This window comes from Rhipicephalus microplus, chromosome 1 (genome assembly GCF_043290135.1).
Source record: "Rhipicephalus microplus isolate Deutch F79 chromosome 1, USDA_Rmic, whole genome shotgun sequence".
NCBI classification, from domain to species: Eukaryota; Metazoa; Arthropoda; class Arachnida; order Ixodida; family Ixodidae; genus Rhipicephalus; species Rhipicephalus microplus.
The window spans coordinates 243754559-243780566 of record NC_134700.1 but is presented as its reverse complement, the minus strand read 5'-3'; the positions used below and the strand labels follow the sequence as shown (position 1 = coordinate 243780566).

Below are 26008 nucleotides of genomic sequence, written 5' to 3'. Positions count from 1 at the left end.
GTTTGTGCTATTACTTAGATACCAAAAAGCATTCTACCTTAAACGTTTTCAAGATTGGTTCTTTACAAGCAGAGATAAAAACAGAATATTTTGAAGTGGCATAAAACCATGATGCGACGCAAGCTCCACAACTTTGCACCTTGCTCTGTATTGGCTTCGCAAGCCAAGTTCCTTCCCTGCCTTCTCCCATAAGGGATCTCGAGTATCCCATGATGTGTACACATTAGCACATTACTCGCACATCATCATACGTGTGTGCGATGTATCTTCATTCTTTTTCTAGAGTTTATGCAACAAGATAAAAGTTGGGCTGGTTGGTACAGCTGCATGTGAACGTGAAGCAGCTGACTCGCAACTGAAATATTTATTAGAAAAGAACACCCAAGAAAACGAAGGGAAACAAGGTGTGTGTGGCTATGGAGCGTGGCTGTGGACTGAAATTGTTGCTCGAGCTAAAGGCAATACAGTTTTTATATTTGCGCTTTTCATACGAGGACAATATATGTTGGAATTATCATCCAAGATCCCAGCAAGTGCTCTATCCATCTTCTTCGAAATTCCAAAAGGTGATTAAAAATTCACTAGATTACTATGAGTTGGCTATAACCAAGTCTTGTGAACAAGGCATACTTTCATAACACTAATTTGGTAGCAACAGACTAGTGAGATTGGTAAATAGTCAATATCACTAAAAAATAAGATAGTAAGCAATGATTACTATCAGCGTCAAATGAAACCCAAACAGCGGCAAGCCTTCACAACGGTATAGTGTGTGCCGTCCAGTTATCGCCATTGACCGGCGCGCGCATTCTGTTTGACAGCTCTGCACATATATGCGTGCCTCTCCATGGTCATAAGTGGACGGCGCACACTATATCACCGCGAAGGCTGGCCGCTGTTCGGGTTTCATTTGACGCTGATAGCACACGAACTGTCCTGTGGCTTGAGCAGTGTAGGCAAAGGGTACAGGGTTAAGTCAGTGTTTTTTGCTTTTATAAATTTTCTCCCTCTCACCAGCAGAAAACTGGAGCAAAACAGCACTAAGAACGAAGGCTGTGGGACAAAGTATGTAAGGTTAATGTATGTGCCTTGTAAATACAGTGCTGTCTATCGGAACCCTCTTACTTCTGGGATTTTGTAGGTAAGGCAGACCAGCAGATACCTTGACGTGAGTTTAACAGAGTCCATTCAGTAACTGGCGAAATTGGATGCTTTGCATTTCGCACTGCACTACAGCATGCAGGGTTTTCTCTCACTATTGTAGATAAGAAAAGTCCTCTCAACAAATAGGTGCAAGGTTACTCAAAAGGCGATTGAAGCTTTTCATATAGAAAGAGTGGAAAGTGCATATGTCAGTAAGGCATCATTGTCACTGATGAAAAAAAGAGTTTGCTTTTATGCTTGGCACTAGGCCTGTGCGAATATTTAAATGCTTCGAATATTCGAACGAATAATTGAGTATTCAAATTCGCATCGATTCGAATTTAAATTATCAAATATTTTCAAAGTATTCGCAATGAACAAATAGGTGTATATTAATCCGCATGTCACCGCCTGTAATGTTGGGGTGCTAAGCCGTGAAAGCACCTATCCAGGGGCAAGTTCGCTTTGCCACGAAGCCCCTTTCAAAATTAAAGGGGCCCTGCAACACTTATTGAACGTGGTCAGAAAACGCTGCCGATCGGTAGTCGAGGCTACCGAGAACACACGAGGCAAATATTATAGCGCAGCACGCGGCCTGTCATTAACAATGAATTTTCAAAGCTGAAAATTGCTTTCTTCCTTCTGCAAATGACACTACAAGCTCAAAAATCACTTGTCAGAGCCAAGAAGGGATATACTGCTCTGGACACAGCAATTGGCTGATTTGAGCATGGCGTGCTCATTGTTACCGGAACCGCTGCGGGAGGCCGCCTCTTCTCCACGAGTATGAGCGTGATCGCACTGAAAAGCGCGAAAAGAAGTGCTCAAGCTCGTGAGGTGCGTGCAACGTATTCTCTTTCACCATGCCATTCCCCCCTGCTTAACTTGCAGCTATTTCATCGGGACGAGATGAGAGAATGCAATTGCAGCGTGAGACAAATTATTGCAACTCCGCTCGTACTGGACTGATTCTAGAAACTTAGCGCTGGTAAACTTGTGAGGCAACAAGCATGTTCGCTGGCTCCATGGCTACTTGAAAAAGTGTTGCAGGGGCCCATTTAAAGAAACATGTCACCCTCAAATCAATTCTTCATTTTAATAAGCTTGTTATCGCGGCTTATCTGCTCCAAGTAAAATAAATTTTAAAACATTAAGTACCTTTCAGGTTATCACCCACATCCTACCGAAACTACTACTAAAGGTTGTTTCGAATTCCTTTAATCGAAAAAAAAATGGCATTTGCATGGAGCCCCTATTTCAATTCAAAAGAAATATTGTGCAGGTTAGCTAGGTCATGATAAATATTCCTTTCTTTTTATAAGTCATATATACCATTCGAATCCAATTCGAAATTATTCAATCTAAATCACTATTCGCTTCGAATTCGTTTCGAACCTCAAATTCACTATTTGCACAAGCCTACTCGGCACATGTGCTGTGATGCGATTCACGTTTGCCTTGTTTCACCTCGATTTCATGATTTTTTTTTTCATAATTTCTTCAGTTGCGAGTTTCCGCTCGTCTTGTGGTTTCATGCCTTCTTTGTCCAACTTTTTTTTTTTGCTGCTTCAACAATGCGACCTTGAATTAATTCTGTGCAGCACAGCCCTAACAACCAACAATTTCACAGCTCTGATCAGCTCAGTTAACAATTTTGCAAGAAAGAAAACGAGCACCAAGCAACACAGTATGCGCCGTAAGCAGCAACACTCTTTGCAAAGACTCGTGGTGACAGGCACTAGTGCTGGCCCACATGGAGCTGTGAAACTTGATTCATTCAAGAAATGTTGCCAATATACACAAACACGAGCTCAGTGCTGTACGTCACCTTCTGTCTCGAAGTATGGTGTCCACGAGAATAAGACAAAATGATGTTCAGTTCTAAATTCGAGCTACCCCCACAGCACCCATTGCAAATCTCGGCGAAGGCGACCATGAACATGAAATGTGTGCACCGCACTTGTCAGCTCAAAAAGAGTTGGAGGCCTTCTAATACATCTTTTCACTTAGAATGCTACTGCTGCCAAATGATATGGCCACTATGATAAGCTTGGCACAGTAAAAACGCACACTGCACAGCTGACGCGGAACCTATGAGTCAAAATCCCAGTTATAAGTCTTTTTTAAAGGAGCCTTGCAGCCCTTTTTGATTGATTTGTGGGGTTTAACGTCCCAAAACCACCATATGATTATGAGAGACGCCGTAGTGGAAGGCTACGGAAATTTCGACCACCTGGGGTTCTTTAACGTGCACCCTTGCAGCCCTTTTTGAACACGAACAGGAATTGCTGAAGGTCAGTTGTCGAGGCTCCTGAAAACATGTGAGCTAAATATCATAGAGATGTGTGCATGGGGAAACTTGCAATTATGGTTTAAAGACAGTTAGAAATTTCTCACTCTTAGGCTGACAGATTACACTGCACACAACATTGACTACATCAATAAAGAAGGACAGCCACTGACTGCTTTAAGCATTATTGCGTTGCATTGTTAGTGTGGCCGCCGCAATGTGCCACCGAATTCCCATAATGCTAGCACTAACACCACTAAATAAATAACCGTTGCATATCCGCATAAACGAGGTTTCTAGCCATACCCACTGGCTACATTCTCTGACTAGAAATCACTGGAAACAAGGTGTCCCAGCAGTTTATACTTGTCAGAGGCTGGTAGCTTGTGCCGTGGCTGCGCACTCGGGTAAGAAGTTTCGTGTTTGGCAACACTTTACTTCTGTTTCTTTTTCTAAAGAAATTCTTAATGCGAAACGGGCGGGAAAGTGTCGCAGTTTTGTGTGCAGACGCAATCGAAAGCTACACACGCAAAGTGACGACAGTTGCACCTGGCGGCTTGTTTTTGAAGCTCTCTCAAACCAAAATTGAAACTGGTCGATAATGAGGAGCCTTTAATTAATTATCTATTGCATGCTGTAGCAAACAATGAGCTTTGTTACGACTAACAGGCCCCCAGTAACACAATGCAGCAAAAAAAACACGAGGCCAAAGTATTTGTGTCAGTATACCCTTTAAAAAAACTGACACAATTTTGCGACATCGTTAATGAAACGTTTTTAGTTTCCTTGGTGTGCACTATTATCGTACTCCGAACACAAGAGTCAGCCTACACGTATAAAATATTTTACTTGACTTCAAAGTTTTCATCGCTGAGCATCAGCAAGCCAGCCTCTCTGCAATTAACATTGCTGCGACGAGTCAACACAGTTCCACTGAGTTTGGCAACTATGCATCCCACATGTAGTCTAAATCACAGTAATCACTGTTGAGGTCACTGGAAAATAATGCACTCATCATTGTTTACATGCTCCACGAGCAGATGACGGACCTGTACATTGTGAGTTGCTGCCTCCCTGTGACATTAATCTGCCATGACACGAAAAGCCACCTTTCAATACCGAGACCGAAAGTGTTCTTTTATTTAAGGCAGCGCCATTAAACGTATATTTGATGCATTCCCACGCACCCCAATACTCTCTTAAGGGTTCTTTGGCACTAGTGTTGGGGCAACAACTTGAAAATGTTTAAAATTCGAGCCATTACTCCTTTAAAGGTACACTAAAGTCAAATAACAATTTACGTCAGAGTGAAATCTCAATGTTGGACAACATCTAAAACGACAATATTATCAACAGTGCCCTATTTACCAAGAAATTAAGGTAAACGCACAAGAACACAAGTGCCACAGTAGGACATTTTCAAGATGATCCCGATGACATCACATGGACCGCCTACAATTAATCACTAGTAATCGATCTAACTGCACTAAATAAAGAACCTTCCGTGCATCAAAAGACGCAATAAAATGCTGCTTGTTCGTTTCTGTTTGATTCATGGAAAAAAGAACCGCCAAACGTTACTATGGGGAATGGCGCGAGTGGTTCAAAAATTCAATTTTCGCAAGGTTACACGGCACAGGTGGTGCTATCTAGCGGGGCACAGTTGAAACAAAAGCGTCTGCAATCTCAAAGCCAATGGCGGGAAATTGATCAGTGGCCGGTGTTGCTGCTGTAGCTCCCGCTGATTTCGGTCTGCTGCTACTAGCGCAGTAAAGCCGGGCAACGTTGTGCACGGTAACAGTAACGTGACACGAACCGTTCGGTCCACTTATTGAGGCAGGTAAATTGAAGCACGCTAACCCGATGCGGAGCACAAAAACGTAATTTTATTTCAAAATAAGCCCTTCCTTGGCACGAAAGTAACACTACGAGGTATCTGGACCGCCATTTCAACAATCAACGTCAACTTAATAGTTGACTTTAGTGTCCCTTAAATAGCCACTAAGCGAGCAGTGGCGCTGTGCTCGCGCGAATTAACATGTGTTGGTCTGTATGACCGACACATGTTGGTCATACAGCAATAAATTAACATGTGTTGGTCCGTATGACCACATGACTGTCTCCACATGTTCTAAGAGTGTGCCATGTTTCTTGAAATGCCACAGGACTTATTTAATTTCGCAGTAATAAAACAAAGGCAGAGTGTTATTTGTAATAGCTGCCCAAGTGGTAGCGGTTACATATACGAAAGACACTGCGAAGACACTGTTAAAGAAAGGGCACAGAGAAAAAAAATACCTTTGCATGCTGGCTCTGATTCTGGTGTAGGCACCTTCCGCTCCAGTGGTATCAGTGACACAGGTTCTGACCGTGCCGGAGTTAGCACTAGTTCTGGAGAAAGTGGAGAAACCAGCTCCAATGACGAAGTCATCGCTAGTTGTTTCGAGAGGAGTACTGGAGGCTTTGTGTCCAATGAAGATGATGGTTGAGGCAGCAACAATGTGGTTTCGGACATCAATGGCCTATCAGAGGATTTCTGCGGCGCCAATTTGGACAAGTCAATTACTGATGTTACGCGTGATTCTTGTGATGAGGTAGGTGTCAATGACTCTGATGCAGTGGGCACCGATCTGTACAAAGGTTTATATGCAGCTTCTACAAGTGGTTCTGACAGGGCACTCACTGATGCTGGTTCTTGTTGCAAAGAAACTGGTGATACTGATTCTGACAGGGCAATCACTGACAATGGCTTTTCTAATGAAGAAGAAGATGGTGATGTTTCTGATAGGGCAATCACTGATGTTGGCTTTGCTTTCAGTGAAACAGGCAATACTTGTTCTGACAGTACAATCACTGATGCTCGCTCTGGCTTTTGTGAGAAAACAGCTGGCGCTGGTTTTGACAGGGCGGTAGTTGATGGCTCTTGTTTCAATGAATCAACAAGCGGTGCTGCTTTTGGTAAGGCAACAGGGGATGCCCATTCTGAAAAAGCAATCGCTGGTGCTGTTTTTTCTAATGAAGGAGGGGGTGCTGACTCTGACAAGGTGTTTACTGACGCTGGCTCCTTTTTCAATGAAGAAGCAAGTGGCACTGATTCTGATGGATCAATCACCGACGTTGGCACTGGCTTCAATGAAGCAGGTTGCCCTGGTTGTGGCATTACTGATGCTGCCTCATATTGCAATGAAAAAGTAGGTGGTGCTGGTTCTTGCGGAAATTGTGGTTTCAATGGGGGAACAGGAAGTGCTGTAACTGATGCTGGCTCTTCTAATGAAGGAGGAGGAGGTGCTGGTTCTGACAGTGCTATCCCTGATGCCAACCCTTGTTCCATTGAATTAGGTTGCACTTGTTTTGACGTAATCGCTGCTGATGTTGGTTCTGGTTCAGGTGAGGGAACAGATGTCATTTCTGAAAGGGGAATCACTGATGTTGGCTCTTCTGATAGAGAAGAAGGTGGATCTTCTGTCAAGGCAATTACTAATTCTGGCTCTTCGTCTGATGAAGAAGGGGGTGGTTCAGGCACCAACATTGACATTGCTTTCATCGAAGCAGGTTGCATTGGCTTTAACAAGGCAATTGTTGATACTGGTGGTTGTTCCAATGAAGAAATAGGCGGTCCCAGTTCTGACAGAACAATGGGTGAAGTTAGTTGTGGTTTCGATGGAGAAACACATGGTGCTGGTTCCGAAAGGGCAATCACCGATTCTGGCTCTCCCAATGAAGCAGGAGGGGATGCTGGTTTTGACGAGAAAAGTGCCTGCTGCATTGATGGCACAGGCAATTCTGATGATGAAGCAGCTGGCGCCAGTCTCACAAGGTCCGGCATAGGTTCCAATGGCATCAATGTAGGCGGGATGACACCTGACAAAGTTTTTGACAAGGTTGCTTCTTTGAATGCTTCCGAGCTGGGCAGAAGTGAAACAGGTTCTAACAATTTCACCTGAGAGGCAACGTCATATGCAGCTGTTGGCAGCTCAGGCTCTGACGACAGTGCATGTGGTAGAAGTCCTGGTCCAGCATCAGACACCGGCGTGGCAGGGACTAGTTTGGGTGGGCATTCTAATTGCATTTTCTCAGATGATGGCGCAAGTGGAAGGTGGTCTGATAGCTCTGCAGACAGCCTTAGTGTGGGCGATGGTGCTAAAGGGGGCATCTCTAATGAAGGTGATAGTGAGTCTGGTGACAATGAGGGCTTCGAATCAGTTTCAAAAAACAAAATTGGCTTTGGTGATGGAGGCAGTGCGAGCAATAGGCTGGGCACTTTCATTTCGTTTATCATTTCTATGAGCTCACTTCGAGTTACTTCTTGTGTTGAGGATGCGCAAGTTTGAAGCAATGCCTCCAACTGGCATGAATCCAACTTCAAGTCTTCATCTGAAAAGAAATGCACACAAATGTTCTTTTACATGCTGTGACAGGCAGAGACCTATAAAAAAAAGGCAGGAAAGAGCATACAGATTCTTCCTAGTTACTTCTAAATTGCTTGATAACACTCAATAAATTTCAAGAAAGTGAAACGGTGTCTTCACCCAGGGGTGATGCAGTCTCTGTCACACAGTCCGCATTTTTATTTTCCTGTGCTGCCCTCTGCCATTTTATGAAGCTTAAGACTACTAGCACAAGCATTTTGCCATCCCCATACCCAAAAACAGTCTTTCCATACTGGAAACGCTATCTCTTCCCATTTGCTGTCTTTCATATTCGTTATTCTTTCTCGAAAATTTTTTTTAAAACCAACTTTCAAAAAAGATACCTACTTCAGCGCCAGCACATACAAAATGTAGTCTGCACCTTTTTATTGTATACACTGTGCTATTTTCAAGAGTAGGGTAAAACATTGGGAAGTAAAAAAAACATTGTTTATTTTTCGAAAATTTATTGGCCCCACTGGTGAATACACGCGAGTGTGAACATGAGAGCGTAGCTTGGAGGGTGCATATATGTAAGGATGAACGCGAGTTCATACCCACATATATGCACCTTTCTCTAGCCGTTATTGGCTTTCCTTTTCTTTCCTTGGCTGCACTGTCAGTTGGTTTCATTAGGTTGCACACAACAACAAAAAAAACGAGTCCATAATTTTTGTGAGGCCAATATATGACAAACAACTGCCACTGCGCATCTCATCAATTTAGTTGTCTTGAAAAAAACAGCCCACCTTCAGGTTGCAAGATGGCAATGAGGCGCTCCTCTTGCTGTTTCAGATTGGCACTCGTCCAGGACTCTGTGAACAGAAAGCAAACTGCAGCCGCCGCAGCACAGGCAACAGAGCTGTCACAACATACCTGGATGCTTTAGCAGTTCACCAAAGCTTCGAAGCCAACCCTGCAGTGGAGAAAAATGGTGAGCAACGCTTGCCAAAAAAAGTGCACCGTGTATGCCTGCTCTGCAGTAATCACCACATCTAAGAGTGGGTCACAAACATAAACGCAGAAAAAAACGAGACAACAAAAACGAAAACTATCAACGGAAAGTTCAAAGTGGCAGAAAATAAGGTCGAACCCAATCCTGCTAGCATCTTGGTGAATGATCTACTGACGATAGAATAGTCGGCTCCAGTGCCGACAAGAGCAACGTTGTGGTCATCTAATAGTATGCCAAATCACTAATCTGTCACATTTAGGCTTGTGCGAATAGTAAGTTTTAGATTCGAAGCAAATTTGAAGCGAATAGTGTATACTATCACATATTATAAAGACAAGTGAGCGTATTTGTCATGAACTAACTAACCTGCACAATACTTTTCAAGAAAATTAAAACAAGGCCTGTACAAATACCTTTTTTTTGTTGTTATTAAAAGTAAGTATAAACAACTTTGAATAGTAGGTAGATTTGACTTACCAGAACACAAGTGCTAACCTGTAAAATATGGTATGTTTTATATTTTACTATACCAAGGGAATATAAGCTGGTATAACAATATTTGAAACTTTAAAAATGAATTGATGCAAGGATAATATGTTCACTTAACTTAAATGTGTAGCTTCATGAGAGTGCCGATTTATCTGGATAGAAGTTGTCACTGCTTCGCACTCCTTTAATGCAGTGAAACCACCTTTAAAAGGTATGCTTGTAAACTCGCACATTTGAATAGGTGTATTCAAGGTTTACAACCCTGTACTGCAGTGAAGCTACCTTTACAGAAAATTACATGTGCACTAACAATGCCCCCTTTATTTCTTTCAATGCCAGTGCAAATGCCTGCATATCAACAGGAGCCGTCGGTTCAGCTTAGTTCAGGGAGTGGTCGTGATGCGGCGCTATATGAGGAGTCGCCCTGCTTCTGTCACACGTGTTTTCAAGCGCTTTCCCCCGGAGATGCGATAGACTTGTGTCCGTCTTCAATGTCATGCATCTGTCATATTTGTTCCTTCATGCTCCTTCTTTATAGCTGGAAGCAATGCCGCCGCCATCTCACAATGCTACAGTCAAAGCTCGTTAATTCTAATTCCAATAATTTGAATTTATGGATAATTCGAACTGTAAGTTATGATTTGGCCAAGCTCCATAGAAGCCTATGAATAAAAAAAAGCCCTCTAATTCAAACACGAGTAGGTTCCACCCCACATAATTCGAACTACGCACCGGTGACTTGGCCAGTCACTCGATATGACGACTGCTGAGTTACGAGGCGGCGTACAGTTGAAACGAATTATTTTGTGCAATAACTACCAAGTGGCGCTACTAAGTGCACTGCACATGCTTGTGCGTGCTTGGGAGCAAGTGACAACACTAACAATAGCAAATTGCTATCACCACTGTGGCTTCAGCACCGAAGCTCTACAAGATGACGAGCCACCGGTGCTCAAACACAGCGTGGCCACCCCCATGGTGGATGTTTTGGAAGACGTCTGCTTTGCAGACTACGTCGATGTGGACTCAAGGGTGTGTGTGGTGCATTCACGGATGACGACATATGTCATGTGAGAAGTGCAAAACCTGTCGCTGCCAGTTACGATGAGGAGGAGGACGAAGCACCAGTACAGCCCTCTGCTGCGGAAGACATGGTCGGATTAAATTCCGCCCGTCTCGTCTTATGTTTTAAAGAAGGCGGAAAAGAGGCCTTCCGCCAAATTCGTTCATTAGAGCAAAAAGTGCTGGCTGTCGCCTTCAAGAAAAGAAGGCAGACCTTAATAACAGATTTTTTCAAAAAATAAATTGTTATGCCCTACTGAGTTGCAGTGTACTGTTGTTGTTTTTCACTTTCGTTATTTCGAACTTCAATCAATTCGAACTGAGACGGCTTCCCCTTGCAGTTCGAATTAACAAGCTTTTACTGTAGTTACGCGTCCTCACTGGATGCCGGATAGCGCCACCAACCGTGACACGCTATCTGAAAACACCGTATCACTTACAGAGCCAGCGCGACTGCCAACATTGTGATAACGAGGAATGCATGACGCCACCTGAGCACAACTGAACAAAAAACTACTTTATATTATTCCCATCGTGAAGCACTGCATGAAAGGCTCTCTTCCCCATGACCACAAAGCACAGGCGAAGACTAGGTGATGGGCAAGAGCTGGGAAGGGCTATAGAAGAGGGCGGTGAACTGCAGGATCAGGCAAATATGGCTTGCATTGATAAAATAGAGGAGGCGCTGGCACTAATATACATTTAAAAAGGTGCTTTCACGGCTTAGCATTCCTCCACTGCAGAGAAATAAGCTTTACAGGGGGTCAAATGCAGACTATTCATGCGCCGGACTACACTCTAGCCGCGGACCCAGAAGACGGAGAACATGCCTAACATGGCCGCCCTCGCTTCGAACTGGGCAGAGTCCCATTCGCTGTGTGCGTCTCCCTTCGTCAGAGTGAATTTGAATTATGTGTGGTAATCTGTCGTGCCAGAAATATTATTGTGAGCTTACGATACACAATTTGTGCTGCGTGTCTTTCTTCTGAGCCGTGAGCCGGCGAAAAGAGATTGCAGCGAACATCGGTGATGCCGTGTTGCGCTTCGTCTGGAAACAGGATCTCGCGGTGACATAACGATGCAAACAAACAATGTAGGTGTTTGTTTCATCATTTTTTATTTGCGCCTAAGTGAAGTTACGACGAATAGAACTTGCCAAAGCCTGGTATCTACTGTGAGCGGCAGGTGTGTGTGTACTGTGCCCCTGCATTTCTCATCGGACGTGGAGAAATGACAGAGAAAAACCTATATCAGGATAAATGAGAAAAGCATACACGGATGAAACCAACCTACGAGTTTCTCAACAAAAAATATTTGCGACAGCAAGCCCCAACGCTTGCTGTCGTTGCTGCCAGCTGGGCGCGGAAACGACCGATCGGTGGCGGCAGTGTGATAAGATAGCCAAGCGTCAAGCAGCGTCGCTCGAGTGTTTTTAACACCGTCCATCGGTTGATTTCCATCAATGCTAACAATCAGTGACTTACACGTGCTGGTCCAGAGAATGCCATTGGATTATTAACGGTCAGGCATTTGGGAGCAGTGTTTGTTTCCTTATAGTTAGCCTCTGAGCTAAAATAAAATTATGACTGATACACTGGTGTCGTTACAAGAGAGCTTGGCATGAATTCATACCGCTGTGTGGCTTAAACTTTTTGCTCACTGTTCTCTGCGATCTGTTCTGGCGCTCGCGTTTGTGTGAATGTGTTTGAATATGTGAGTGCTTTCATGTCTGTATATGTTTATTCCCATTTCTGTCTTTCTTGCATTTGTTTTTGCAAAGCATGCTGCAGCCACATCTTTCTTTACAACTTCATTAATACATTCAACATTGCTGAGCATTTCCCGGTATGACATTCGCTCGCAGGATTTCAAGCTGGACGGTTGTGCCCTCGCGATCTCCGACATCAGCGTAGCTCCCGCCGACTGGTTCGCCCTCCGCGGTCTCCTGACGCCGTGCAGCTCTCGCATTGTGGCACCCCGCCCTTGGACTGCTTCGACCGGATCCCCACTTTCCTATCTCCTTCTTTTTTTCTCTCGTTGGCTGGCTTCTTCTCCGTCTATTTTCCTTCTATTCTTTTTATCCCTCCTTCTTTTTCCCTATATCTTTTATTCCCCATATCCCATTCATCTGCTGACCTGTTGAGGTGTCCTCGTAAGGAGAGACAGTTACGGGTCGGCACCTTTCTTTTCTTTTCTTCTGTTATAACCACTTATATATTCCCGGTATGTAAATAAGACAACACAATGCTAGCAAAGTTAATCATGTTAATAATTGTGCTTGCATTTTCGTTACTTGCCCAAGTCAGATTAATAAATTAAAAATTGGCTGTGACAACACTTCAATTCTCAGTGCAGACTGGTAACATAATCATAAAGTGTGCTCGGACTACCGCTATTTCACTATGGGGCGCATCACGTTCAACGGTGGCTGCCTGAACGAGCAATTAATCTCTCCCTAAGCTAATGATGTTTTATATTTGTTCTGTTATTTGCATTACTTGTGTGAGCCAGATAACCAAAATAAACAATGCAACAACATAAATGTGCTTTGGCATGCAAGCTGCTAACAGTGGCTGTCAGTTTCATGTTGACTGCTGCTATTTCACCAGCACTGATTATGACAACCAGGGCCGAATTAACAGTGCGGAGGGCCCTGTTAAAAAAATATAAGAGGGCCCCCTCCCCCTCGCCCACCCCCTTTCTTTCCTGCTTTGTCATCTGGTCATACTTAAGACTTCACGCTTTTTAGATTTAGCTGCAAATAATGCCAGCCATATTTATTCTAAGCCTCTGCGGAGTGTTTATTATCACCTGGGCGTTCTATTTCTGGCAGAGCACGTGGAGATATTGCCGTCATAATAATTAACTATATCAGGAGACAAAGACACATGCACAGCATTAAGATTTGTGCGGTACGTTGGATCATACTGAAAGAAGACTAAACTGTGCGACACTTATAAGTGTAGTCCAAGCACTGTGCGCATTTCTTCGATATGTCTTTACCTATGGAATTGTTTACCCTCATTTCAAAAGAGAATATCTTTCCTCGAAGATCAGGGGTTGCCTTTGTGAAAAATAGTTTCCTCTATGTGCTTCAGCCTCATTGTTTGGGTAGCGCACGCTTTCGTTGTCTACGTGCGAGCACTGCTGAAGTTGACAGGTAGACCTTTTCAGAAACTGTGCGCATGTGCTTGCAGTAAACATGCTACCAATCATCTAGTTACTTTTGATTTCATACAACACACATTGAAGTGCTTCTCGTTATAGTGCTCTTATGCATACTGTAAATGCCTATTAATCACAACAATTATTACAGATGGTTTAAAATAAAAAATTTTTGAGTATGACAAGGAGGTGGGCCAAATCTTCTGGAGAAGGTGGCGCCTATAAAAAATGAGATCTATATATAACTTTCACAGAAACGTTTTTAATAACACTCGAAAAGCAACCACACATAGTTTCATTTATGCACAATTTGCTCGCTCTTAAACATGTAATAGGGTTAAATTTTTGCAGGTAATATTCACTCTCATAGGGCTATAGGAGAAGAAAACAAATCCACTGCAGACTTCTTTTCTGCGGTTCCAGCGGGGAGGTTAAACTTTTTAGAACAAAACAACGCAGCTGGCCATTTTTTCTGGTCCTTGGAGGGCCCCCATAAGACGTGAAGGCCCAGTTCATTTGAACCCTTTGGACCCTGGATACTCTGCCTCTGATAGCAACACTTCAATTCTCAGTGCAAACTGGTAACAGAATCATAAAGTGTGCTTCGACTACTGTATTTCACTATGTGGCACGTCACATTCGACGGTGACTGCCTGAACAAGAATTTTGGGCCTCACTAAGCGAATGATGTTTTATATTTATTCTCTTATTTGCATTACTTGTGTGAGCCATATAACCAAAATAAATAATGCAGCCACATGAATGTGCTTTGGCATGCAAGCTGCTAACAGTGCTGTCAGTTTCGTGTTGTCTGCTGCTACTTCACCAGCAATGGTTATGATAACACTTCTATTTTCGAAACAGACTTCTAACGGAGCAATAAAGCGTGTCAAACTCGACGGTGGCAGCCTGATCGAGCATTTTGAGCTCGCCAACGATGATCAGGGTTAGCAACAGTGTTTCAATTCAGATATGCCAGCATTGAAATGTTTTTCTATGCCACTTCTCAAATCGAGCGTGATGTGTAAGGGACGTTGCTTGTCGGAATTGAGCTTCTATGAAAGGAATACGCCATAAATAGAACTGCTTATTTGTTTGAGAGGTCACGAAATGGATGGTTGGCTCTTGCAAACCCAACGGGCAAAAATTTGGTAGCCCTAATAAGGGCTGTTTTTTTTCATTAATACGAAGCTGCTATGCTTCGTCAAGTGGCTCAATGCCAGAAAGCTTGCAGCCGTCGCTTTCATCGGTATCATATTAACCCAGCTAGATAATGGTGGGTTGAATGTGCTCACTCCCAGACCTGCCAAGTCTGAACTTTGCCTCCATGTCCGTCACGTGCTGAATGCTCTTCCTCCAGTCTTCTGCCATTACCTGCTTGATTCCACCTTTCAAGATGGCGTCTATCGTGGACAGCTTGAAGTCTCTGTTGTTCGCAGCGACACCATTTTCGACCTTGGGCCACACAAGCTCAATGGTATTAAAATCGCAGTGGTACGGTGGGCACCTGAGTACAATGCAACCAGCCCTTACAGCTGTGTTGTCTACAATGTAGCTCAGAAAGCGTGACTTTACAGATGCCACCAGCTCAACCAGCTGCTTCTTTATCATCCTTTTACGGTAGATGGTGTTCTTGCTTGTGAGCCACTCCTGTATCTCTTCCTTCTTCCAGGCCGACGTCAGCAATTTTCCTTCTCGCCAACTATGGTGCATTGTCTAAAACAATGACCTACCAGCTGGCAACTTCAGCAGAACGTCATTGAACCAGCCCTCAAAGTGATCGCCGTTCATTTCCTCGTAGTAGTCGCCTGTCTTTTGGCCTGGGAATACATCTGTCAAGAATGACAAGTTGAAGAAAAGAGGAAGCGAAAGAAGTTGTCTTGAATAGGTAAATTAAAATGCTGGAATGAGGGAGAAGAAGAAAAAAAAGAAGAGGGCGCCGGGCGAATGAGGAACGTGAGAGCCGGGACGTGGCGTTCGAGGGGCCAAGGGCTGCGGAAGTTCGGACTGGGTCTCGCACCAGGCTCCCGCCCGAGCACCTGACTCGGCGAGCAGCGCAAGGAAGTGCTGGTGTCCCTGGACAGTAATGGTTCTCACCCGAGCACCTGACTCGGCGAGCAGCGCACAGAGCAACCGCTGATCCTGGGCTGCAGTTTCCCGCACGAGTACCGACTTCGGCTAGCAGCCCCGGAACCACCGCCGAACCTGGTCTGCAGTGTATCCCGCCCGAGCACCTGCCTTGGCGAGAAACCACTGGAGCAGTGGTTTCTGCAGTGGTTCTTCAACATCGTCGCCACCGTTGAGCATCGATATGGCGTGTCATCACGCCTGAGAGGGACTCCCAGCGGACCGGAGGCCACGCCACAACTGTAAGCGCGAGAACTAGAGAACACAAACGGAATCGGACGTTGAAACGCGCGTCATTAAGACATCTCCTTTTCTGTGTTTTTCAATGTGTGCGTGTTTTTGTTGTTGTTTCGTTTTGTGATTTTCATGGTAATGAAGTGTTAGTTTTCGTTTGGTACCATCAGCCTCTATAGTTCATTTCGCAACGCCCGACGAGCGAACCAGGCCTCAGCACATATTCACGTGACAACATCCAAGCAGCCGTCGACAAAGCCCGCTGACCCTTCCCAGAAGGTTGTTTTAGATCCGTCGTAAAACCATTTGTTCGAGCGAACAAGTGTCCGCGCTTCTTCCACCACAGTGTCTCTCCACACGATCGACCGAGTGTGTCCCGCCGTGACCCATGTCTCGTCCAGGTAGAAGATCTTTGGGCCTTCCGCCCGGTAACGCTCCAGGTCACGGTGGTAGCGATTCCGCCTATCGGTGATGTCATTCCGGTCGATAAGCAGCAAGTTGCGGCTTTTCTTTTCATGCTTGAAGCCGATATCGGCAAGCAGACGACACACAGTACACTGCCTTAGTGATGGGAGTTCCATACGCTCAGAGAACTCGGCAGTTATCTTCTCGACTGTCGGTATCTTCTTGCGGCAAAAGAAATCCTGCACACATAACCTCAGCACGCACAACGTGAAGCTGTCAAACTTCGCGTGTGTCTTCTCGCCCCCCGAATCGCGTGGGCGTTTTTGCGAGAGTGTCGTCAGTTTGCCACCCGAAAAATGCGAAGCTTTAACTTCCTCCCTCACCCTGAACACAGTCCTTTCGCCAACACCGAGCATGTCGGCGACAAACTTGCTGGTGTCCTCTACACAGCATTCAGGCTCCCTGTTGCGCCAGTACGTGTAGCAGTGGACGATCATGTTGCGTGAATAGCTGTTCAGTATGTGGCCATTCTCGTTCTTGCTGAAGCTCCTTGGTGGTGTGGAGATCGAGGCGAGACAAGTCTCGTACGGCAACAAATGATCACGTTTTGATGTCACTTCACTAGACTCCATGACAGAAAACTTGCACGGGACAGAGTTGCTCATTCATATGAGATGCGAAACTCCCCATGTATGAAAATCCGCACATGTCATTGGCCCCCTTGTCGGGAGTGAGCAGATTGTCGCGCCACCTGTTAATCCTCACGCCCACTATTAAACGCATTATTTTTGTTTTGTGTTGTTGCTCCCAGACAACGCGAACGGCAGCTAACTCACGAAAAATTGGGCCAACTGCATATCCGGATTGTAGAACGCAGTTTTGCAACTCGCATAATTGAATAACTCTCCTGCCTTCTAAAGTTGTACCCGACTATAATATACATCTATTTGATCACTTCGAATACTTAAAACTTTCAATAATATATATCTTTAAATCGAAGCGAAATCGAACACTAATATTCGTTCAAATATTCGAAGCATTCGAATATTCGCACAAGCCTTGTCATTTTGCGATGTGGTTAAGTCACAGCATTGGGTCACAGCTATATCGGCTCCTATCTCTGCTTCCGTATAGCAGCGTCAAGGCTTTTTAACATTTTCTTATATGCAGAGAAATAAGCAGTTTTTGGGTGGTCTAGTAAATAATTTTGTTACTGCTACACCGAATGCTTTATATTACAATGTATGGTATCAATTTGTAGCGGAAGGATTGCATATTCTTATGGTAATATTTACAAGCAAACATTTATTAACAATTTTGTGCAGCAAATACTTTATAAAAAAAGAACTCGTAAAAAAATCAAAACTCTGTAAAAACATCGATGCAGCTTTGCACCAATGCAAGTTAATAAAAATTTCCAAATATACATTTTAATGATGAAGGCTGTATACAGCATTACCGTAAATATAAACTTTCTATCTGTACAAGTTAATTTTATACAAAAGAAAATGTTAGCCACAGTGCTTCGCCGTCGTGGTCTAGTGGCTAAGACTCGGCTGCTGCCTTGCACGTCGCGAAATCAAATTCCAACTGCGGTGGCTGCATTTTCAATGGTGGCAAAGATGCTGTACGCCTGTGTGCTCAGCTTTGGGTGTACGTTAAAGAACCCCAGGTGGTCGAAATTTTCGGAGCCCTCCACTGCAGCATCTCTCGTAAATATATGGTGGTTTTAGGACATTAAACCCTACATATCAATCAAATGTTAGCCATAGTGGCTATCATGCCACCGCACAAAGCAGCTCCGTGATGTGGTGAAGCACAAGTTTGCAGAGAATGTCTCGCAGAAGACGTTTGTTCTTTGTTGAACTTTCCGTTCTTGATAGCCCAATTTGCAGTTCCTGTATCTTTGTAGCTTCTGAATTGAATCGTGTAACCCGATTTGTAGTCCGCCAAAACCTGCAGTTTATATCCCCATTTGATAACTTTGTCTTGCATGTACTGGTGAATTCCAGACCGGCGTTTAGATATTACCATGCCCTCGTCAACGGAGAGGTTTCGATCAGGTTGGAAAAATTGAGTGGATAACCCGTTGTTTGCAGTGGAACTACGTAATGCAGCTTGCCATGAGATGCAACAGTTGTCTTCTCGGGGTCAGACACACTGAGCAATGCAAGTCGAGCTTTGAATTGATTTCTTGGCATTACCGAAGGTGGAATAAGACCAGAAAATAAGTTCCAATAGCAGTGGAAGCAAAGCACTTGGATGATACCCTACCAAATGAAAGGACCAATAAACTTCTCCACTTCATCGGGAGTCACTTCCTTCCATCATCCGCCTCGCTCACTATATGACTGCTTCTCCAAAATATGCATCCACGCATAATCATTAGTCATGTCACATATCTACGCAATTTTTTCCATAGTGAATAACATCGCAAAGAAGTCCATGGCTTTTATGAAGAGCCGCACAGCACTGCGGAGCGTGATGCCGAGGTCAACTTGCAGCCATCTTCTCACATTAAACTCCACTCTTTGTACCGCCGCCGAAAAGTGATCCTGTCCAAACGACGTTGACACTCAGCAGATAAGAACCGCTGCCTTTAGAACATGCTGGATGTCTTTAGATCTGATCGCCGTCACGATGAAATGGTCTAGCGTGGAAAACGGAACTTACCGGCGGATGCCTGTCAACGTTCTGAAACTACTTGACACACTTTCACTGTCCGTGCTAAGGTCTGATAAATCAAAGTCGTCTCCCGAGCCTCCGCTGCTATCACCATCATAAAATTCTGATGCGGACTCATCGGAATCGGTTGAAATTCGCGGTTTCTTAGGGACAGCTGCGCGTGAGGTCGACACCATGTTGGAAACAAAGAGTGCTTGTCAAGTGCAATTAAAAGATGCTTTAAGCATCCCCCCATGGCGAAAAAAAAAAAAAAAATACTAGAGAAACTTGAGATATCACTCACTGTCCGTAAGCGATCTGAATGCGATAAAACTTTAATTAAAACCATCAACAACACACTGCCAATGAGTATAGGTGCAAACAGGAAAATGTTAAAGGGGTGGTGCCAACATTTATGTGGCTTGCGCGTGGCTGCAGATCTTTCTTATAGATACAGGAAGCATGATACACGCACCAAGATTCATTTATTCTCGCTGAATAAATTAGTATCGCCTTCTTTATGTGGACCAATTTTGGTTTCGGTTTATGGGCACAGAATTGAACTGTGAGTGACGTTGCAGTGTAGCTTGGCCACGTGACCACACAAGGCCGTGACGCACGTCTGCTGCTCCCGCTGACTTTCTCATACACACTTGCCGCACACGCACCTGCAAATAAATATGTAGCAGCCGTGATGCTTTGCCGGTATGCACATTAGGAGGTTTCCTGAGATCACTTTCCTCGCTACAATAGGCGTGCTCTCGAGATGGGGATAAGGGGGCGGCCATTCTCATAGCCACCTACGAGGGGAGGTTGTGCAAGCACAGCTACACATATTGGCATAATAGGAAGGGAAGGGGCGCCGGGACTTAGGGACGGGGCGCAAAGTCAGCGAAGAACCTTTGTTCCCTCTGGAGGGGAAGCCTGTGCACGCCAATGCTCCCTACAGATCTGGTGTAATGTCACCGCAACTTTCGTTAGCCTTCCTAGAGAGCTACGACAGCTCTACAAGCGCTTGCGATGGGCTTCGGTCGGGAGAATGAGCATTTACACTTTGGAGGTGAATTAAAATATATTCAAAATGTCTGTTGTGTCTGACCGTTCATGCGGAGAGTCCTAGCCTGCAGAGGAAAGCCCCAAGACGCTTGTTTTAGCATCGAAACTTGATGGCACCACCCTTTTAATGCCTCGAAATACATTGTAAGAGCTCGTTTGGCTTGCAGTGTGTTCTTAATATCTGATTGTGGCAGTGGCAGCCGAGGATCTTCAGTACTACAACAAACAGCAACAGCAACTTCATCGATTGGTGCTTTTCCTTTCGTGGATACAGGCTGGTAGATCGACCCTAGGTATAGGCGCTGCATTGCGGCTATTGCTGTGAGATGTAGCAGCATAGTAACAGAGACTGGGAAGGTCCTTGGTGTGTACACTGCGTGCCTGCGAGGTAGTCCACAATGTGCAAGGTCGTTCACTTCTCTATGGACGTGGAGCATTAGCGACAAATCCATGCTGTCACATCTTGCAGTAGTAACAGTGTGACGGTAGGTGTGGCCGGCTGCCCCACAGCGGTAGCAAAGCAAATAGTCATCATTGATGCACCAGTAGACAACCTTCCTTGGCGCATGGCACCGGCTCACAGGCAGGCAAGATGGTATCAATTATGGTGGCAGGGAGCTGGTGACAAAACTCCGGTGGTGCTGCATCTCGGCACTTTCATGACGGTGGGAGAAAACAGCAGCAGCGTAAGTTATGGCATTAGGTTGAGGCTGAACTCGCTCAAGGATCTCGTCAAGTTGAGGCTGCAGAGGCTTAAGGATCCCCCATGACTACTGAATATGTTCGATTACATTACTGTTTTTGCAATCGAGTCTACTTGAGGCGGTGGTGAAGGTTTATGCAGCACCTACCACACAATTGTTCTGATGGTTTCCCCTTGGTCGTCAGTGCTTAGTTAATGTACTGTGGAATAGCCAGAACGTAGATGCAAATTAGTGTGTTGCTTCGTCCGCATCTTGAGAGACTTCTCTACTGTTGCAGCCCCCATAAGGTAATCGGTGACTTGTCGTGACTTTAGCACCAATTCGGCAAACAGGTCTTTCTAGTCTCACTCTCTGCACACGGAAGCAAACTTTTTTCTCCTCAAGCATGGTAGCATCGGCCAAGTAGAAAAGCCGCTATCATCTCTTCGGTGGAGATGGTGAGGTTTTCATTCTGCAGTTGCACTCTTGCCTCTAGCAAATCAGCAGCCCTTTCCTAGCTAACAATGTTGCTGAAGGTGCCCAAGAGTGTGCTGCAAAACAATCCCCAGCTTTGGAGAGTCAGCTCACAATTCTTGAACCAGGTCCTTGCTGTGCCTTCCAAGCAGGAATAAACGTAACGCAACTTGTCCCAGGGACCCCAGCTTTTGAAAATGGTGACAGTGGTACATTCCAAGCCAACTTTCTCTGTCTACAAAAAACAATCTGTGGAAGATTGGCAGCTCTCTAGGCTGCTGTAGCAGGACAGGTGCATACGCCATGGGTACTGTCACCAAATGTAGTGGTCACGGTCCGGGTCTTCTTGACCTAGTCGAGTAAAGGCTCACATTTTGGTGGTAGCCCTTTGGCTCATGGCTAGTTTGATGATTTGAGATGGATGTGATGCCTTCTTTCCGGCTTGGGTTTGTTTCACAACTTTTCGAGGGTGTGTGAAACACGAATGAACCAGCACCTTCACCAGATGTCACATGGTTGTGACAGTGAAGAGGGCTGTGGCAAGACTGGAAATTACAAAAAACCTTATTTGGATGAGTTTGTGCCTGGCAAATGAAAAGTCAATTAACAAGTGAGTCACACTGTGCCTCGATATCAGTGAGGATAGCCATAAGTAGTCAAGAAATCAGTTCAGTTGATCGATTGATATGCAGGGTTTAACGTCCCAAAACCACCATATGATTATGAGAGACGGCGTACTGGAGGGCTACGGAAATTTCGACGACCTGTGGTTTTTTAGCATGCACTCAAATCTGAGCACACGGGCCTACGGCATTTTTGCCTATATATCGACAATGCCGCCGCTGCAGCCGGGATTCAATCCCGCGACCTGCGGGTCAGCAGCTGAGTACACTAGCCACTGGACCAGCACGGCAGGGCAAAAAAAAATGTCATTTCAGTGATACGGTGAGTCAACACACATGGCATCGAAAATCCAGGACTTTTCATTATTGACTGGGTCAGTTTCAGAATATTCACCATTGCTCGTGTTGCACACTTAAACTTACCAGAACAATCCAAAACAATTGGGAATGTTCAACACTCTGATGCAGTGAACTAAACAGTGCTTATACAGTGGAACCTCACTACAACGAAACTGAAAGGGTGTGAAAAATATGTTGTTGAAGCGAAAATTTCATTGTAGTGGAATCTAAAAAACATAGCTTACCTAAGCTAGCAAAACAAAAGAAAGTTAATTCCTAAAATTAGGAAGTTTTGGCTTCTTTCTTTTCTTTCCCAGCAGCGTCACGCGAGATTCTCACCCGTGCATAACGACGCCATGGTGAAAAGCACTCTAAAACAACGGCCACAACGGTTTTTGTGAGCAAACCTAACAGTTCAACTCACACGCTAACACCAGCAGCAGTGTGCTGTCAGAGTGTATCCGACAATACAGACGGAGGCGTCGTATCTTGGAGCGGTGACTTATGGTTTATTCTATGCTATTCTTATCATTCACTAGTCATGACTGTCCAATTTTGTTGATAGTGCGGACGAACAGCCGCTTTGACCCCACTGGCCATGGGCAATAAGAGCCAATATATTGCATTGCCATCGAAATGGGCCAAATACGGAATCGTTGTGTGATTGCACCCAGCAGCTTTGTGTAGGAAACTATGAACTGAGCGACTGAGCTTGAGCTTCCAATTGTCTGCAGCTCAAAAGCAAGCCAGTGGCAAAAGCAGGGCAGTCTCATTGCCGTCGCTATGTTTATTAAACAGCGGTGGTTTCTGGTGGTGCCAATGAGCGCACCCTTTACACACTGTCGACATATTTTTATTATCTGAAAATGCATCAAAATGTTCAAGGTTTTGTTTACTGCACGGTATTAGATATCTAAGCCTGATATTGCATTGCCGAATTTGGTTGCAGCAAAACGGCAAAAGAAAAAGTGTTCATTGTGGCAAGAACATGTATGCAACTCTTATTTATGGACTGCTGCCGGGCAACCAAGAATTTTTCGTTGTAGCGGCAATTTCGCTAAAGCGTCATTCGTTGTCGCGGGGTTTGACTGTATGTGCAACAGGTTGATAACATAAAAGCGGACTTGGAAATATGGTTATCAGGCATCTGCAGGTTTGAGAGACCTGGGATCAATTCTTTTTGCCACTTTTAAGTGCACCTAAATCTAGATACATTGATGTCTCATCCAAATGTGGCTACCATGGCTGGGAATGGCAACTGTGTCCTCAAGCATAGAAGTACATCTCAGCCAACATATGTGCTAGCTGGTAACGTGCTACACTGGGTAGCACTGACAGAACATGTTCCTTTTTGTGGCATTGACTGCTATAATAAAATACAATGAAACTGTACTTAAAGCACAATATCACTTAATTATAGTTCACTAAAAACATGCATAATAATCCCAGCTACAAATTCTGGAGTATCTGTTCTTCACAAGCTAATCGAAACAATAGTTGTAGGCAGCAAACCAGCATTTCAACCAATATAATACAGAGCTGTGGTACATTGGGCCAGTTCGTTTATCTAGAAACAATGCCAAATACGATTTAATGCCTACTTCTTTTCAGTAATGCTCTGCAGCAATAAAACCATCAGTTTTTAGTCAGTACCTGTCGTGTGTTTCTTCATTCTGCCTAGTCAACTATCTTTTGGCACTGTTTGCATATTTACAAAGAAGTTCACAACGTGCAGATTCAAAAGCAAGGAAAAAAGTTACTGATGATGGCCACCTTTTAATTACACAAGCAGAGTTGGAACAACACAATGCTTTGCCTTTCTTTACAATAGCGGTATAAACAGCAAAAGTCAGTCAGGAAGAGGAACATACCATGGCTTTCTTGTTTTCCGAACGCACTTCTTTAGCTTTTTCCTTGCATGTCTGAAGCTTCCTCTGCAGAACAGACACTGCGGGCAAAGTATCGCGAGGCTTGCATTACAAGGCACAAACGTACAGGTATCTTTTTGACATTATTCAAACACCGCAAAGTTAAGTGTACATGCAAAATGTGCAGGGACACCAGCCTATCTCAAAATAACTGGTACACTGAGGCCTTATATGCCTCGTCAAACAGTAAACAGTAATTAGGAATATGAGTGGTAAATCCCATTAAAGACACTGAACATCGATTAAAGCATTACAATACAATTAGGAGTGCACTGAACGTAATTGAACACAATAATGGGTAATTATGAAGAATTTTAAAATATTGTTACGGGTGAGAGATCTTTATTGTAGAGGCGGGACGATAGATGGTCAGCAGTCAAGGCCTGGCACAGAACACATTTACTAGTTTTTCCTCAACCCCACTTCAACGAAAGTCCCGTATCATTTCCCCCGTTGCAGACGATGCCCACTGGGTGAGTTAGTGTCGCGCATGGTATGGCTTCAACAGGGCGACATGTACGACGTCAGTTTTCCTGGAGCGATGGCCAGGAGATGTGAGGCGTGATATGATGTACGTAACGTCGCTAAGGCGCGGCAAAACGACGAAGGGACCTGTATACCTGTATAGCAGGTCAGAAACTTTTGATACAAACCACTCTTGCGATATGGAGTCCACAGCCACACCATATCACCTTCGCTGTACGACACATGTCGATGTCGCTTATCGTAGCAAGCCTTTGAACGGTCTTGGGCTGCGAAAGTCCGGAGACGCGCGATGCGCCGTGCCTCCTCTGCGCAACAGAGTGTCTCTGCAAGGGACGAGTTTTCTTGCTCTGAAAACGGGAGAATCGTGTCGAGGGTAGTACATGGCTCACGGATGTAGAGAAGGTAAAACGGGCTAAAGCCGGTGGTCTCTTGTAGCACAGTGTTGTAGGTGTAGGTCATAAACGATAAAACTTCGTCCCAGTTTTTATGCTTGGAATCAACGTACATAGCGAGTATGTTAATGAGCGTCCTGTTGACACACTCAGTCGAACCGTTGGTCTGTGGATGGTATGAAGTGGGGTGACGAAACTGGGAAGCAGACCGGCGAATCAACTCTTCCACGACGTCGGCTACAAACTGCCGGCCACGGTTGCTGATGATGGCACGAGGGGGCCCATGCCGGAGGATGAAGTAGCGTAGCAGGAAGTCACAAACGTGATCAGCTGTTGCGGCAGAGATCGCTGCAGTTTCAGCATACCGAGTGAGGTGGTCTACACAGACTATAATCCAGCGGTTCCCAGTGACAGATCGTGGAAAAGGGCCCATCAAGTCAATACCGATGACCTCAAAAGGAAAAAAAGGAGGCGGTATGTGATGGAGAAATCATGGCGGCACACTTGTTGGACTCTTGTACCGTTGACAATGCTCACAGCTGGTCACGTATTTAGCTGTAGCCTGATGCATGCGGGGCCAGTAGAAACGTTTCAGTGTGCGGTGATAGGTCTTGGCAAATCCCATATGTTGGATCGTTGTGCATAGCTTGCAGCACGTTGGGTCACAATGATTTGGGGACAACCAAATGTAGGCTGGCCCCCTTTGCTGCGAATTTTCGCTTGTAAAGAATGCCATCCTGCATGACGAATGAGCTCTGATGCGGCTTATCGACGGCAGATGCGAAAAAAGGAGCCAGACTATGGTCTTGACGTTGCTCTGTATAGAACGCTTCCAAACCTGGAAAACGTGAGTCAAGAGCGGCCAGACAGTCGTCTAAATTGTCGGCGTCGCATTCAGTCGTGGGAAGGGGAAGTCGCGATAGGCAGCAAGCGTTCGCGTGACGGCGGCCACTCTTGAAGCAAACATCAAAGTCATATTCTTGCAAACAAAGCGCCCATCGTGCAAGACGACCGGTTGGATCTCGTAGACCAGTGAGCCAACAAAGTGAGTGGTGGTCTGTGACGATGGAGAATCGGCAGCCAT

At 44.9% G+C, this 26008-nt stretch overlaps 1 protein-coding gene across 4 annotated transcripts in view; it reads right to left on the bottom strand.

Annotated features, from left to right (window-relative positions):
• Positions 1–26008, bottom strand: part of LOC119185037 (uncharacterized) — a 147711-nt gene that overhangs the window by 56900 nt on the left and 64803 nt on the right. For all 4 annotated transcript variants that reach the window (XM_075891913.1, XM_075891926.1, XM_075891907.1 and 1 more), the window contains exons 8-11: positions 23990–24066; positions 8719–8758; positions 8592–8657; positions 5732–7807 (exon numbers count right to left, since the gene is read on the bottom strand). In XM_075891913.1, coding sequence (XP_075748028.1) covers positions 5732–7807; positions 8592–8657; positions 8719–8758; positions 23990–24066 — 2259 coding nt within the window. The remainder of the gene's footprint in view (positions 1–5731; positions 7808–8591; positions 8658–8718; positions 8759–23989; positions 24067–26008) is intronic.